Source organism: Symphalangus syndactylus, chromosome 5, assembly GCF_028878055.3.
Source record: "Symphalangus syndactylus isolate Jambi chromosome 5, NHGRI_mSymSyn1-v2.1_pri, whole genome shotgun sequence".
NCBI lineage: Eukaryota > Metazoa > Chordata > Mammalia > Primates > Hylobatidae > Symphalangus > Symphalangus syndactylus.
This window is the reverse complement of record NC_072427.2, coordinates 5,236,190-5,253,015: the sequence shown is the minus strand read 5'-3', so window position 1 is coordinate 5,253,015 and position 16,826 is coordinate 5,236,190. Positions and strand designations below refer to the sequence as shown.

The 16,826-nt window shown below is 52.9% G+C and overlaps 1 protein-coding gene across 5 annotated transcripts in view; it reads right to left on the bottom strand.

Annotated features, from left to right (window-relative positions):
- PCSK6 (proprotein convertase subtilisin/kexin type 6) overlaps nucleotides 1–16,826 on the bottom strand; it is a 195,198-nt gene that overhangs the window by 14,805 nt on the left and 163,567 nt on the right. For 4 of the 5 annotated variants that reach the window (XM_063640040.1, XM_063640041.1, XM_055277040.2 and 1 more), the window contains 6 exons: nucleotides 15,795–15,974; nucleotides 15,593–15,631; nucleotides 10,344–10,446; nucleotides 8,850–9,046; nucleotides 6,515–6,602; nucleotides 2,367–2,470 (listed from right to left, as the gene is read on the bottom strand). In XM_063640040.1, coding sequence (XP_063496110.1) covers nucleotides 2,367–2,470; nucleotides 6,515–6,602; nucleotides 8,850–9,046; nucleotides 10,344–10,446; nucleotides 15,593–15,631; nucleotides 15,795–15,974 — 711 coding nt within the window. The remainder of the gene's footprint in view (nucleotides 1–2,366; nucleotides 2,471–6,514; nucleotides 6,603–8,849; nucleotides 9,047–10,343; nucleotides 10,447–15,592; nucleotides 15,632–15,794; nucleotides 15,975–16,826) is intronic. The other variant, XM_055277041.2, reaches the window with a different exon arrangement.

Sequence of the window (16,826 nt, the reverse complement as noted above, 5' to 3'; positions counted from 1 at the left end):
GCACTCATGCCTGACTCCGACCCTCCCCATGACTGTGCCCAGGCCCCTGGGTGGGTGGTGGGCAGCAGTGGTCACTGAATGGGAACAGGGAGGGGAATGCCAGGTGGCCCTGGGTCTCCAGGGCACAGGAAGTGGGCAGCTGAGAACAGCTGCCTCCAATGAGGTCCACACCTGACGTGGAGCAAGAAGCCTCCAGTGACTCAGAGGAGGAAAATGAGTCTCTCTCCCAGGAGGCTGCCAGGGGATAGATGTACACGTTCCCAGGAGCTTAGAAAGAACCCCAGGCCAGAGGGCATGGGGCGCAGGGGAGACCCCCTAGAGCTGTGGACCTGCTCACCAATGAATTTAATAGCTGAAGTGGTGGAGAAGTCACTGGTTTGAGATGAGAATTCCAAGGGACTCTATAAAGCTCTTTGCCATCAGGCAATCTGGGGACTCAGAGAAAGAAAAGTGAATTATTGAAATCAAAGAGTTGTAAAACTGTATGCCTGAATGTTATGGATTCAACTGACTATTAAATTTAAATAAGCAACATCAGTGATGCTCCCTAATCAATCTGGGCTAAGTAAGTCAAAGAAACAATAAAAATAATAGACAAAAAGGAGACGGGCAAAACAACTGCTAGGGAAATCTGCTGAGCTGCCAGCAGGTGGAACCCATCCAGATGCTGAGACTGTGGCCTTGAGGGCTGCCCCAGGAGGGAACTGAGGAGCACGTATCGCCCCTGGGTGGTCTGAGGTCAGCCTGGCAATCACAGGAGGACACCAGCCTTGGCCACAGCCTTGTTCATCAGGCCTGTCTATTCCAGGATATACGGCAGTCCGGCCTGTCTATTCCAGGACATACGGCAGGGAGCTGCATGGGGTGCTCATGGCCGGCCGCGTGGGGAGGGGTGTGCCTGTTCTGCAGCGTTTCTGAGGCACAGTAGTATCATGGGAACTTTGACTTAGCAGAGACTTAATTCTGTTTTTTTGTTTTTTGACAGAGTCTTACTTTGTTGCCCAGGCTAAAGTGTGTAGGGGTGTGATCTCAGCTCACTGCAACCTCCACCTCCCGGTTTCAAGCGATTTTCCTGTCTCAGCCTCCCCAGTAGCTGGGATTACAGGCGCCTGCCACCACACCCAGCTAATTTTTGTATTTTTAGTAGAGACGGTGTTTCGCCATGTTGGCCAGGCTGGTCTTGAACTCCTGACCTCAGGTGATCCACCTGCCTTGGCCTCCCGAAGTGCTGGGATTACAGGCGTGAACCACTGTGCCCGCCAGGAGAGGCTTAATTCTTAAAGTATTACTGCAGGAAAAGCTCATATGATGTGAGTTTCTTAGAAAGGACCAAAGTACCAAGGACAGGAAACAGAGAGGAGAAAACTTAACCCAAAACATATCTGAGCCCACAGACCGATGGTGCACTTCAACTTACTTGTGCAAATAGCTCTGCAAAACAAAATCCAATAAAATGAATGAATTCTCTGCTATTCTGCATAAAAACAGTGCCTGGGAGATATCTGTGCCATCATCTTTGTGGGGAATTATAATACATGTAAAATTGTTTATAGAATTCTTTTCCTCTTTGAACAAAATGTTCAAAATAAATGAAGATAGACACAGAGAACTAAGGCTGTGTTTGAAAACATCCCCGTCCCCACCTGGATCCATTCCCGCCTCTCCCAAAGCCCTCTCAATGTTTACGGTGTTGTGTTTCCGTCCGCGCCGTTCCACAGCAAGAGCTGAGCTCTGAGACAAGATGGCTTATGAGTGGTTGAGCATCCCTTATCCCTTTCCCCGTCTGAAATAAGCCACTGCCTGGCTGGGTTTCTAATGAGAAACTCAGGCTGCGTGTTCAAAGTGGGCCTTTGCATTGTTTTGGGATTTTGTTTGAAATTTAAAAACATGGATTTTAAAGAAAATTTCCAACAAAACGTCTTCCTTTTGTGGAAAACGGGGTCTCACAGCCTTGCTGCCCAGGCTGGTCCTGAACTCCTGGGCTCGAGCTATCCTCCCACTTCTGCCTCTCTAAGTGCTGGGGTTACAGGCATGAGCCACTGCAATGTACATAACATTTACCATCTCAGCCATTTTTAAGTACAGTTCAGCAGCATTAAGCACATTCACACTGTTATGTAACCATCGCTAGCATCTATCCTTAGAACAATTGTCATTTCTCAAGTTGAGACTCCGGAATCATTAAACATTAAATCCCCACGCTCCCTGCCCCCAGTCCCTGGTAGGGCCTTTGTACCTTGTTTTGCCTTTGCATTTTCTGCAATAAATGCAGCAGCCCACGAAGTCCTAGGGCTTTCTCGGGCTCAAGGCAGCTAGCCTACCATTGGGTAACACTGGCCCAAGGCCTCCGCAGGCAGTGAACTCACCCACGCAGGTTCCGCAAGTGTGATGGCATTCCCCACACCTGACCAGCTCTGAGTCAAAGTAGGTGCCTGGCTCGCAGTCAGGAATGCAGCTGCCCCGTGCAAGGCTGTTGAAAAGAAAGAGGCAGATTTCCACATCCATTCCAAAAGTCCAATTAAATTATGACTTGCCTTCTAACACCTTTCCCAAGAGGAGACGTAAGTGGCTGAGGCACAGTTCTTTGTGTCACTGAAAGTTCTCAGCTAAGGAAAGTTGGGAGAGCCATCCCGCGGTCCGCTGGGGCCCAGCAGGAACGGCCACAAGGGCCTAGGAAGCAGAGCTCCCATCACCAGGCAGCAGGCACCGGGCTCCGTCCTTGACCCAGTGATAGCTTTTCCTTACTGTCATTTCTCCAGCTCGAATCCAAACCCCGTGAAGAGAAGTGGAGCTGTGTGGGTCATCACTGGTGGCACGCTAGCTCAGTCTCAGTATCAAGTCCCTCTTGAAGTGTTGGCATTTATGACGTGTGACGGGGCTGTCGGCTGCAAGGCTGGCCCTGAACCCCAACCCATTCTTGCCTCTCTCTTGCTTGAAACCTTGAAACCTTCTGCAGCTTCGCAATGAACTTGAAATAAGATGCCCTCTGGAGCCCTAGCAGGCCTGTCAGATGCAGCCCCTGCCTTCCTCTTTCACCCCATTTGTGCTTGCCCTCACTTCACTCCAGCCAGCCGAGTGCTGGACAGAGACACAGATGCTGAGCTAGACCACCCACGTGGATGGCTTCTGCCACTTCCCAGTGTTTGACCCCAAGCAAGCCAGCCAACCTCTCTATATCTCTGTCTCCCTGCCTGTTAACTGCTTTCTACATCATAAAGTTGCTTCGAGGACTCCATGAGCCCACAAACGTTTCAGTGTCAGGCACACAGCAGTGTGAATAAATATCACCCACTATTATCTCGTTAGTTCCTGAGATTTTACTGTGTACAATCTGTGACGTACATGTTTTAAACGGATTTGCCACCAAACATACTGGAGACTCCTGCTATGACACTGGGATTTATAATAAGAAATATATGAAAAGAAAAAGAAAAAAAAAAGAAATAGATGTTCGGTCCTAAAACCCTTGGAATTACCAAAGCGCTAAATGTCTGATAACTGATAGCTGGGGGTTCCTGGGTAGCCTCTAGACAGGGGCTGGCTGCCAGGGAACCAACCATTGATCAGAGCTTTGGAATTTTTAGACCTACTACTCGGACTTCCCTCCTGGGAGGTGAGAGGGGCTGAAGGCTGAATCGATTACCAATGGCCAATGATGTAATCAATCACGCCTATGTAACAAAACCTCCATAAAAACCCAAAAGGTCAGGGTTTGGAGAGCTTCTGGGTGGGTGAACAAGAGCACGTCACATCCTGGGAGGGCAGCACAGCCCAGCCCCATAGGGATGGAAGGTCCAGCGCTCAACCCTTCCAAACCTCACCCTCCGTATCTCTTCATCTGGCTGTGCACCATATCCTTTGTAATAAATGGGCACATGTAAGTAAAGTCTTTCCCTGTGAGCTGCTTTAGCCAATTAATCAGACCCAAGGAGGGGTCATGGCAAATCTGATTTATAGCTGGTCATTCAGAAGCACAGGTCACCATGTGGGACTTGTGATTGGCATCAAAGTGGGGCAGTCTTGGGCTGAGCCCTCAATTTGTAGGATCTGACACTATCTAGTAGTGTCAGAAGTGAGCTATTTATTTATTTTTGAGACAGGATCTCATTCTGTCACCCAGGCGGGAGTGCAGTGGCACGATCTCAGCTCACTGCAACCTCCGCCTCCCAGGTTCAAGCGATTCTCCTGCCTCAGCCTCCCAAGTAGCTGAGATTACAGGCGTGCACCACCATGTCTGGCTAATTTTTGTATTTTTAGTAGAGACAGGGTTTCGCCATGTTGGCCAGGCTGGTTTCGAACTTCTAGCCTCAACTGATCTGCCTGCCTCGGCCTCCCAAAGTGCTGTGATTACAGGTGTGAACCACCGCGTTCAGCCTGAGCTGTATGTTTATTATATATATCTTACGGTTCACTGGAGAACTGCTTGGTGTGTGGGGAAAAACCCACATGTTTTGGCTACCAGAGGTGAAGTGTGTTGTATTTTGTGTGTGACAGTAGCAGAAAACACTGGCTTTTCCTATCTCTTACACCTGCATTTAGCAGGAAGACGTCTGTATGTTGGCAAGCTCCTCTGCATAGATGGTGGACACCCACCCAGCACCCTTCCTCTTCATGGTGCCATGCCTACTGCGAATGGCAGTTAAATCATGTCTTTAATAACTGACATTCCCCTGCAAACCTCTCCTGTGTTGATCCCCCTGAAGAGATGGATGGCGAGAGGTGACGGCTCAGCTGCTCTCTTGCTGCTTTAACATGACTGCAGTGATTTGAAGTCACAGCTTAAGAGGATATTGGGCAATAAATGGAAGCTTTCTGTGGCTGATGGCTGGCGATGTGCCTGGAGTTTGCATGCCTCTCTGAAAGCTCGTCAGTGATGGAACCACTGCTTCTATGTGGCGGGGGCACTGCCAGGAAGCATTTTCTCTTTAGCACACTATTCCTAAATTGAGTATCCGATTTCCCTCTTCTACAGGATGGGACAGGATGCATAAATGCATTCCCTGAGATCCCTCAGCGCTTCTCTGCTGGGAAACAGGCAGGTTCCAGGGAGCTGGGAACACAGAGCGTCCTCTTCCTGATACCCCCAGCCACCAGCCTGGGTTGAAGATCCACTCCTGGGCTGCCTGACCTGCAGAGCCTGGGACATCAAAGCTGGCCTCTCCCAGGCCGCCAGCTGAATGTCTCCTTCCAACTCTTTCATCTTTGGGGGATCCCTTTCCTGGGCCAGTTCATCCTTTCACTCCTAATCCTGCCTTGTCCAGCCAACAGGTTTAAATGACAGCAGATGTGATGCATGACTTTGGGAGCCTTGCTTTGCCTTCCCTCTCCTGGACTCCTAGCTGCTTGGGGTCCTCTTCTCCCCAATACTCTGATCTGGAAGAAAGGGGCAGGCTGAAGGAAATGAAGGCATAGTGTCTCCTGGGGAAACTTCTTCTCCCCTGTTTGTAAAATGCGAGTAAGAATTATGTGTACTTCACAGGTTGCTGCAAAGATTAAATGAGGCAACACTGGTGCAAAAGCCCCTGGAATAAGAGAAGATATGCTCAGTAGTTTTCCTCCTCTGTTCTTTACTCCAAAAAAGAAACTTCTTCTATGGAGAATTCCAGTCCTCACAGCATCTGAGAAGGGAGACAGGGCTGGGAGTGTGTCGCAGCCCTCCACCGCCTCACCCTGCAAAAGCAGCTCCCTGCCTGGACCGCAGCATCCTCATCCCTGCCAGCCTGCGGAAATGCAGAGTCGTGGGCTCTACCCAGACCCGCTGCGTCAGAACCTGCATTTGAACACGAGGTGATCCTTCCAGTGCGGACCATGGTGCTAGTCTCCCTAGTATGGGAGTGGCCCCCAAAAAATTTTGAACAGAATGTTCTAAGATTTTAGACAGCAATTTGGAGGAACAGGTAATGCATATTTGATTGCATTAAATGCAGTTTGGTTGCATTAAATGGGCTGAAGAAACATTTCAAAATATTCCAAGAACAATCATTAACCCAGTAGAACGATTTTAAAGAAAATGCATGCTGAGCTTTCCGGGGCTGAGCCTGATGAACAGGGAGAACCAGGAAGGCAAAGATCACCCTCGGGAAGGCGTGAAGATGCCAGGAGCTGGGAGAGAAAGAGAAGACCGAGGGACGCAGACGGCAGAGGGTGGGTGAGCCGCTACAGCCCACCCCCGGCCCAGACAGCGAGGGGAACTGGAGCAGGTGGAGGTGCTGGAGCGAAAGGAGGCAGATCTGGGCACAGCCCTGTGCTGTATGTGATGTGATCAAGTGCTGCTTTGCCCAATTCACCCGTGTTGTGTAAAACGAAGAGATTCCACCCATCCTCTCCCTTTCCATCCTGCACAGCCATCTCTAAGTGAACACACGATTTCCAGGACTCAGAATCTTTACCCTCAATGGCTTTGGGCCTCTGAGAGTTCAGCTTTTAGGAGAAATGCACAAACGTAGCAAATCCATAACAAACTCAAAACAGCGCCACCGCCCTGGCATTCCTCAGGTTTCGAGGGGGTTTTTACCTGAATCCTTCTTTACAGACAGTACATTTCTCAGGTTCATCCACGCACTTTTTACAGCTTGGGTGGCATTTAAGGCAATTTTTCTGACCTGGAGAAAAATAGCAAGATAAGAAAAGAGAAGGGACGGCACTGACAGGAATCAAATCTGGGCAAGCAGGCCCCCGGCATTTCAAAGCGGGGGTGCAGGTGGGCTGTTCCCCGAATCCACCTCCGGAATGGGGAGAAATAAAGCAGCCAGAGGCTGCTTGTACCTGGTGTGCGGTCACAGATTTCTCACCTCCCCTTTCTGAGGTAAGTTAAGGTCCTCAGACAACCACCAGGCCTCTGAGGTGGTTCTGCTTATTTCAACAGGGATGGAGGCCAGTTCCTGGTGGGCTGAGTAGAGTTGAACGAGGTGGAAATCTTCATAAACGTGGCCAGTGGGCAGGTGTGGGGTGGGGAGTCTGAGGCTGCTGCTTGCCCCCCACAGTGCTTTCTCAGGGAAACCTATGTATGAAGATCTGGCTGCTCTAGATGGTGAGACAGGAACCTATGGCGAGTCATCGTGCCTCCTGGGGAAGCTCTGGGTCACCCCAACTCCCACCTGCAATGTCATAAGTTATCATCTGGGTTGGCGCCTCATGAAACACCACCAGGCACCACTCCTAAGTGGCTGGGGTGCTCTGGGCCTGGGAGCGAACGGCTGCTTGTCACACCTGTGCGTGTCCCCCTCAGGGCCCCCACAGGTGGCATCACGCCATAAAGCAGGTGCTGAGTGAGGATGTTGGGGTGAAGAAGAGTGGCCAATTGTGCCCTTGGGAAGCGGGTGGGGATGAAGGCAACTCCGTCCTTTGCAAAGGTCTGGTTGGCAGCCCAGGGCAAGCGTTCGCAAAGGCTGTGAAATGTGTCTTGCATGACTTTTTGTTTCCTCTCTAAAGGGAGTCTGGGATGGGTGAGGTGGCTCACACCTGTAATCCCAGCACTTTGGGAGGCCAAGGCAGATGGATTATTTGAGATTAGGAGTTCGAGACCAGCCTGACCAACATGGTGAAACCCCATCTCTACTAAAAATACAAAACAATTAGCCGGGCGTGATGGCGCATGCCTGTAATCCCAGCTACTGCTGAGGCTGTGGTAGGAGAATTGCTTGAACCAGGAGGCAGAGGTTGCAGTGAGCTGAGATCACGCCACTGTGCTCTAGCCTGGGCGACAGAGCGAGACTCCATCTCAAAAAAAAAAAAAAAAAAAAAGGGGAGTCTGGTTATTTGATGGCTTTATACGTCTTTAAAGATTTCCCGGCTCTTGTCCACAGGGGTAACAGCAATGCCATGACAGGCCGCATCAATGACCCATCCTGAGCAGCAAGGGCCCAGAGAGGAGGGCTGTGGGGAGGCCTGCTACCCGGAGGACCACGAATGCCAAACGGGAGCTTCTTTAATGTGTTTGAGAAGTATCCCCCGTCAATTTAACCCAAGCCCTGCTTTTGTGTCCCCCAGGGTGAGGTGAATTACTAAAACATGGCATGGGGTCTTGGGCCTAGAACTCCTGTCCATCCCCCCACCCTCCTGGGACAGCAGGACAGCAAGACACCTGGCCTTGTGGCTCTGAGTTCGAGTCCCACCTCCATCATGACTAGTTGTGGCCTTTGCCCTTGCTTAGCTTTGATTCCCCATCTGCAGGATGAGGAAAACACTGCCTGGCTAGCGTTCAGAGGTGTGGCTGCCACCTGTGAAATGCCCGGCAAAGACAAACCCATCCCTTCCGAGCCCAGCTGACATTGGTCAGCAGCTCCTTTTCATTTTTGCAAACCTTCTGCCCACACTTAAATCCCAATTTCATCTCAGCAGCCCTGCCTAGGAGGGCTCTCCCCTAGCTCTGGCCGCCAATCCCATATGCCCTGACCCACGCCCAGTGCACACATCCTGTGTTACAGAGAAGCTGATGGCATAGTCTTTCCTGCAGGAGAAATTACAGGACAGACAGCAGGACCTCCTCTTCTGGTACCTGAAATCAGACTGAGTTCAAGAGGGGCTGGCCCTAGCCACCTCTCTGCCCTTGCTCACTAGCGGATGTTGATGCTGGTGCAGATGCGTGAAACTCCCTGGACAGCCAGGATGTGTCTCAGCATCACTTGGAACTTCTCCTGGCCAGGTCCATGGGTGAAGTGCTATTAACTAACAGGTCTGGGTGCTTTGATTTCATCGTCTCTGCCTCCTTCCCCTGCTGAAAGTCCTTACTCAGAACAACAAAATACGCAGGAAGCAGAAGGCTGGGAAATTCTCCCAGGAGAGAGGACACGGGCCCAGAAAGTTGGGGCTGGCTCATCAGTTCTTGTGCCCACAAACATGCTACTTACTTTCATCAGCATAAAATCCTGCAGGACAGAGGGTCACACAGGTGTTCATCTCCTGGTGGTGATAGAAGCCACGGCGGCACGACAGGCACTGTGTCGCACCTCTGCCGGTGCAGGTCTCACACCCCTTGTGGCACCGGCGACAGCGTCTTGCTGTTGTGTCCCCAAAGTAACCCAAGGGGCACACGCTCACGCACTTCCTGTAGGAGCAAAGGCAGGAGGGTGAGGGCCTTGCCAACCCAGCCCCAGCCCCACGCCCGCCCCTTTGTTTCCTTTGAGGAAACAAAGGCTTCAGGAGTGAACGTCAAACACGATGCCCTTTGTCTTGGTGAGTGCAGTTCTGAGGTTCCTGCGTACACAGGTGGAGAGGCTGGAGGCCTTGCACAGCACCTGGGAACCCTTTCTCTTCAAAGCTGGCCCCGCTGGAAGGTCCTGAGGGTGCACATGTTTCCCAAGGGCGTCGTGAGGTTGGTATTTGACTTTTGGAACTGTCAGCTCTGGCAAAACCCTCTCTCGGGCGCCCTCAGGGAGTGAGTCTTGTGGGCAGTGAGTGAGGCCAGCAGGGTGACAGCCTTTGCACTTTGGCCAGTGAGTGCGCTGTGGCTGGGAGCTCTAGGATGCCACGAGAGCCACGTGGGCACCTGGCTCCACCGTGCACAGCCGCACCCGTGTGCACCAGTGGTTGGTGGGTGCATCTGTCACCCAGGCCTTTGGGGAGCCTAGCAGTGTCCTGTCATCATGGCCTCTGAGGCCTGGCACATGCAGGGCATAATGGGTGCTCAGGGAAGTTTGTGAAATGAGAATGGACAACAGAGCAGCTGCAGGACTGGCAGGGAAGAGAATCTTAGAAAGTGGTGATGCCAGGAGCTGGAGGAGCTCAGTGGACAGAGCTCAGGGCCTGACTGCGGGCCACACAGGAGGGCACACTCATCACAGAAGGGTCAGCCTGAACTGGGCAGTTGGCCATATACCTGGGGTCAGAGCTCCCGATATCCTCCCTCGGGGTAAACTCAGCCTCATGGGCTCTCTGGGGAGGTGCCAGGAGAGCGTCTGTGAAAGCCCCACACTCAACCACAGTCCAGAGACACTGAGAAAAAGGCCATCAACAGGCTTCAGCCTGTCCAAGAGCCACGTCCCCCGAGCTGGCCTGTGAGGGCAGCGCCAGGGCCTCGAATCGCATCTGTCTCCAGGCCCCCTGGGGCAGCCTTGGCACACCCAACACGACCCATTTCTAACAACATGGATAGAAAAGGCTTTATACGCACGACGCCAATGTGAAACAGCTTCTCATTTCTCCATAATGGACAGGTATGATTTGTACGATAGGAATGCCAAGTTACTAAAAATTTAAAAACTCCAAAGCAGTTAACCTCAGTGTGATGATTGTTTGAGGGTGCTACATTAATTCCTAACTGGAGCATCAGGACATGGAGGCGCTAAGGACACAACTGGAAAGTCACTGAGTGGTGAGCCACAGGGCTGTGGGACACGCATTACCTGCTGGTCTTGACACTCCCCAGGCTGAAGTGGACGCAGTTCAAGCACTGGTCTGCATTGGGGCCATCACAGCCTTTGTCACCACACTCCGGATGGCACACACCTTAAAGAAACAAGCATTGCCTTTCATCCAGAGAGATGCCTTCTCCATCTACTGCAGCCCCGCGGATCCCTGTGTCAGGATATCGCAGCTTGGCAGGGTTGGGAGATGCTCCCAGGCCCCACTGGGGCTGGACGGCCAGACGACAAGGTGGGAGCAGCCGTCCCTGCGGGTAACAGGCACAGCTGAGCCTCGCTGGGCTCCAGAATCAGTCTGAGCACTCTAGACAGGGATGGCATGAGAAGGAGTGAAACATCCGGGGTGGGTATGCAGCCCAGAGCAGGGAGGAGATGGGACTTGTGAGAGCCTGGAGGGGTAACCGGGAGGGAGAGGCTGGGACAGCTGTTTCATTCACTCACTTGCACCAGCACCTTTGACTTCCACGTGGAGGACAGAGCAACACAAGGGGGGGTGCTGAGTGTCAGGGGAGCTGCTGGCAAGCTGATGAGCCAGGAGGAATTAGGTAGCACCCCCCCCAACTCGCTGTGGTGGGAATGGGGATGGATCTCCGCATGCTCAGGACCGCCTGGTGCGGCTGTCACTGGGCAGGTCTGGGGTGGGGCAGGGACAGAGCTTGACAGTGCTGTCCTAGGGTTGGGGGGCTGCTGTTTTCTGTGCTGAGGGCTGAGCCCCTTTCAGAACACCCCCTTTAGGCTTTCCTCGGAGCCCTTGGTGGGACGGCAGCTGTGTCTTCCCTCAAGTTCCCAGGGGTCCCCAGCTTCTCACTCTGGAGGCTGGTGTGTTGTTGGAAAAACAACTGAGAACTGCAGGGGAGCTGAGTAGATGCCAGCAAACCTCACCCTCCAGGTCCTTCCCAGGTATCCCAGAGATGAACCCAGTGTCAAGGGTCTACCCCTCAGGCGGGGGCGGGACACACTGCAGGGGCCCTCCCCACGCTGGTCGGCGGCAGGAGTGACGCCTGAAGCCAGAGCTGGGTGGACCTACTGGGTGGGCCTACTGCCCACCCGTCCCTCCTATGCTGGGGAAATGGGCCAGGGGACCCCGACAGCTCGGAGACACAGGGACTAAGTGGGGCGTGTGAAGGCTTCTGAGTTGCTGGAAGAAAAACCTGCTCCTCCGAGGTGTGTGTTATTAGAGGGGATGGGGAGTGAGCTCAAGAGCAAAGACTAGTGAGCTGCTGGCCACCTTCATTTGGTGGGGACTTGAGGAAAAGACAAAGTCCTCATTCTCTGCTGCCCACAGTGGGGTTTTGCTGGGGCGCACAAAGCCCTCTGCACTCGTCTTGAAGTCTCCAGACCTTCCCAGTGTTAGACCCAGTGAGGCTGGCTCCTTCCCCGAAGGCGCTCTGGTGTTATCTCCCTGGTTTTCACTGCGGGGGCTTCGCCTGTCCCGGTTCCCACTGTGAACCCCTTTCAGAGCTGTGTGTATCCACGAGGACACTCTAGACGCTGTTCCTGGGCGGTGCTGGTATCCTGGGTTCCAGATGCCACCTGCCATTTCTAAAACTCATTGCTAAGCTCCTCCCCCCAGCTTCAGAGGGTTTACTATAATATTTTGGATCAATTCCCATCTGATTGGATTCTTTGCCCACCTCATCCTGGGTCATCTATGGGGACAGCCTCCAAAATCCTCACTTCTTGCACCATTGCTTTAAATTACCCATTGAGGCCAAAACTCCAGCTCAGCCACTGGACTCTCGCCTTCCCACCCTCACAGCTGGCCCAGCGAGGGCAAGGCTGTCGCGGTGACTTAAGGACGTCTCTCCTGCCTTTTCCTGCAGCGTTTTCTCCCTGAGGAGGCAGCAGGTCTGTCTTGCTTGATAAAGTGAACAATTTCCTTCATCTTAAGAAGACGAGGGCAGGAGTGGGACAGGGAGGCCGCAGACCAATCTTTTCACTCTTTCTAGACACAGGCAATGGGAGATGGGTGGGCAGGGCTTGGTTCGGTGTGTTCACTGCTAGATTCCTGGCATTAGGCACAGAGCAAGTGCTCAATCACTATTTGCTAAGTGGATGAGAGGAGGGTGGCTAGGAACAGGGAAAATGCAGATGTCCTCACCATCTCCAGACAGAATGTTCTAGGATGTCCTCGGAGGAGGACAGCCTTGGGGAGGGCCCTGGAGCAGTGCTCCCAGCTGCTGGTCTGGGTGTATGGACTTTACCCGCCCCCACCCCCATTCCTGGGTCTCTCTGCAGTGGACAGCTTATTCAGTAATTTTGCAAGGAGTCCCATGCAAGGTTGAGGGTTATTCAGCAGAGCTGCAGAGCCTCCACACTGCACTGAGGTCACCCACCGGTCAGGTTAAGACGACGCCCATCCAAGGGCGGAGATACCTAGATAAATATCTGTAAACAAACCTCCCAAGTACGGCTGTTGACTTGAATTGTGTTTAAAAGCCAAATATCCAGATTCGTCTCTCCCATGAAGCGTTCTTAAGTTAAATCCACCTGGCTGTCCACGTCGGACCAATCACTCCACCGCCTGAGCGTGTTCTGGTCCAGCTGTAGCTCATTCTCTGGGTGAGCATGTTGTTCGTGTTGCAGTTTGTACTTATGTCTGCTTTTCCCCTTGCCTCAATTAGCATGAAGGTTCCTCCAAGCCCCACTGCCTTCTTGTGTCGCTTCCCGTAACTCCTAGCAGGGGTCTCTTCATACAACGGGGGCTCCGTTCACGTGCTGAACAGCCTGCCTAGCGGCTGATGCCCCTCTAGATGGGCTTAGACTGACACGGGTTTATTTAAAAACTCCACCTTCAATCCTTTGTGGAGGAAATCCAAGACTTAAAAAAATACACAAACAAATAAATGTTAGAAGCAACTTGGGAGTTCTCCACGGGCTTTGCCACTGCGCGCTCAGACCAACTGCCGAAGGACAGGAGCGTCTGGTATCACCATCTTCTCCGCCATTCACGCCATCCAAGAACAGCACACCAGAACCTCACTGGAGCAGCATCAGACCCGAGAGACAAGACTTGGGCCGATTAACTGCAGACAAGAGGTGCCCACGAGAACGAGAGCACACTGAGCACGAGTCTGGTTTCCTTCCTGACTGCTGTGCCCTGAGCAAGTGACCTGAGGCTTCTGGACCTCTGCTCGAGCCTGTCGAGTGAGCACGGAGGTGCTGAGCCTGTGAGCACACATGGTCCTGCTCCAGGCATCACCCTCATCCTGGAAACTGGCTCCTGTTCCTGTGATCTGTCCTGGAACCCTGTCTTCCAGACAAGGCCACGTGGGTTCTTGGCTTCCCTTGCAGTCCTGTGTGGATGACCAGTGTCCTGGGCTGATCTCAGCCCCTCCGTTTCCTTCGCTCAAGGATGGCTTCTTTCCTGAGGCCCAGGCTTCCCTGTGTTCCCGTGCCAGTACTGTCCTGGCCTCCCAGCCACTCTCTTTCAGGAACCCAGGCCCTTCCCTGCCTCCTGCCCCGTCCTCGCTGGTTTCAGTATCTGCCAGCTCCCTAAGCCCACGCTGCCTGCAGGCACCTAAGAGTGGTTGCTACAGGTGCAGACCCCCAGGCGTCCCACACCTGCTGAATCCCAGTCTCTGGGGGGTAGGGGGGCAGCCCAGGGTCTGCTCTCAACCCAGCACCCTGCAGAGTCCCTGGGGTGGCCTCCACCTGCACTTTGGCCACCAGACGGCTCTGGCCCAGCAGGCTGGCTGTCACCACAAAGTTGTCCACCTTCAGAACCACAGCACTGACATCTTCCTTGTGCCCCACGCTGCCCGCTGCAGCTGCTGCCCTTTCTCCCAGTCAGATGCTCTGGTCCTCAACCTTCCTCTCCAGGGACCATCTTGCCTGCTGCTGTCCTGGGACCCTGGTCATTTGCAAGTACTGCCTAGGCTTCCCTCGTCCCCCTCGCTCACCTCTATTTCTTGGCAACTGCTCTCTTGCCCAAAGGGTCCAGGTGCAGCCTCCACTGGCCTGGGCCCATCACTCCCGATGCACCATGCCCATGGCCAGCTCCGCACACCCCGTCTCACATCCACCTGACCTCGCGTTGGACTCTAACGTGGCTCCTCCTCCTCCTTTGGCTTCCACACTTTGGCACCGTCCAGTCCTCAGCTCCTCTGTCACTCTGTCCTGGTCTCTGAATAGGCTCTCCTGCTGTCTCTGGTCTGCCCATCCCACGCACCCCTGAGACTTGAGGGGCGTCCCTGAGAGCCAGAAATGCATCTCCTTCCCAAGGAGACCCCCTCTCTCCACCTAAGCCCTGCTCAGCAGACTGCTGGACTGCAGAATGGCATTACAGTGAGGTTCCACTGTGTAAGGCTGAAGTCAGTAGCAGATTTTAAGAAAAAAATCAGTTCTTTATTAGTAATTACTGAATCTTGCCACAGTTTATAAATCACAGGGAAACAGAGCAGATTAGTCCATACATAATTCAATGCTCTATTTTAAAGGAATAGCAGAAGAAATTTAAAATGGAATCGACCATAATTTATACTTGATATGTGTTGGTGGAATTCTCCATTTGTTATTTGTTTTTCACAGAAGATATTAGATAACTTAAAGCATCAGTGTTCTTAGATATCACCCATCATTTATCATTTAGCCGTAGTATTTAGCTAAGGAAAATATGTCCAACCAGAAATACCTCTTCTCACACAAACTGCTACAGGAGGGCTCAGAGGGAGAAGAACAGCTTCTAGTCTAACACATGAATAAAAGCCGTGTCCAGCTCAGTGGCTGGAGCCTCTCTAGGCAGCTGTGGCTTTTGGCTGCCTTGTGGCGTTAACTGGTGGCCCCAAACCAGGGCCCACCTTGGCAATGGGATGACTGGAGAAAAAGGATTGATGCAGGGCCTTTTTAGATGCTGTAAGAGTTTCAAGGCGTCTGTGAAGCATCAGTATTTGTTGACATCATCTCTCGAGATCCTCTCTGGGTCTTTAACCCTAGGCCTCCAGGCTGGTCAGGATCTCTGCCACGAGCTCCTTTCCCAGCTGTGCTCCTTGAACTCAACCTTCCTGGGTCCTTGGGAGTAACTGTCCTTCCCACATCCTGACCTCAGGGACTAGTGGATGTATTTGAGGGAGTCAGGAGGCTGAGCTGTGAGATGGGGGCCTTTAGAAAGGGGGTGCTCCTGGAAATGGCTAACTTACCAGGGGGCAAGACCCCATTCTGGTTGGGCATATAGACCCTGCTCTCCCAGCTGGGAAGGTTGGAAAATACTTACTGGTTTGAAGCATACTTACTGGTCTGTAAAATATTAGCAGAGCCTGGGGTGGAATGAGCTGTGTGAGTGCAAATTGCCATGATTATTATGACTCCCAGGCAAGAGAAGACACACAACCATCAGCCCCACCTTTGCCAGGAGCAGCCCCACATTTTAAGAGCTACTCTGGACAATCAAAGCTCGTGGAAGCTGGCCGTCTCCTCTTACTTCAGGTTCATTACCTGTGTAATCTTCCTCATCTTCAGGAACTTCCACCTGGGAGAGTGACAGGGCAGCCTTGGGTGGCTCCAGCTCTGGGGCCGAGAGCTCCAGCATCCGCGAGCGGGACTGATGGGCACTGAAGGTGTGGTACGGGTGCTCCGCTGTGCCATACAGTATGAGGCTCCATTCTTTCAACTTCCCTGGAAGGCACCAAACCCACAGTTACCTGCCTGTGCCAAGACCTCTGTCGCTCACAGAAATAAGCCAGATGCTGCCTGGCTCCTCCCGGATAGCTGGGCTCTGGCCTGCTACCTTCACTTCCTGGTTACGTGCTGGCCAGGTGTGCCCCTATTGCCCAGGCCACATGCTGCTTTCCCCCGGTGTCTCATTCCTGCAAGCCAGTGCCCTTATTATTCCTGTTCTATCGAGCTGCCTTCTGCTTTCTGTCTCTGTTGGGATGGAGGTCAGCCGGGCTGGACTCTCCACTGTCCTGGAGGCTGTCCTCTGCCCTGCTGATCTCACTGCAGCCTCCCTCGATGCTGCCTCCCCGCTGACTAGCAGCAGCCACCTTCCCATCTTGGGATATCCGGTGGGTAAATCTGGTGCCAGGCCTGGCTGTGAGTCTTACCCCACAGCCTCCAAATGTGATAACTGGGTTGCACGGAGGAGCCCTGCTGTTTGGATCCTTGATCCTAGATCATGGGAAGACTGGGTCTAGGGCTCTCTCCTCCACAGCTAGCCCAGGACAGTGAGGGATGTTCTGGGGGATAGCAGTGCTGGTAAAAACCCAAATGTCTGCAGAAGCTGGGTGGAGGGAGGGGGATGAGTAGACAGACACCAGGCTCCATGGGGGACATGAGGGACAGACAGACACAGGAAAGACAGTGCTGATGGGAGAGCTTGCAGTCAACATGGGGGCAGCAGGGGTCCCGCTCCACCGACGGCTCCGCAGGGAGTGGTGGCCCATGCAGCTGTCTGTTCTCAGGTATGAAGCAAAGTGAAAATCCTGGTAGCAATTTCCAGGTGAATTCCTGATGTTATAAAACACATTA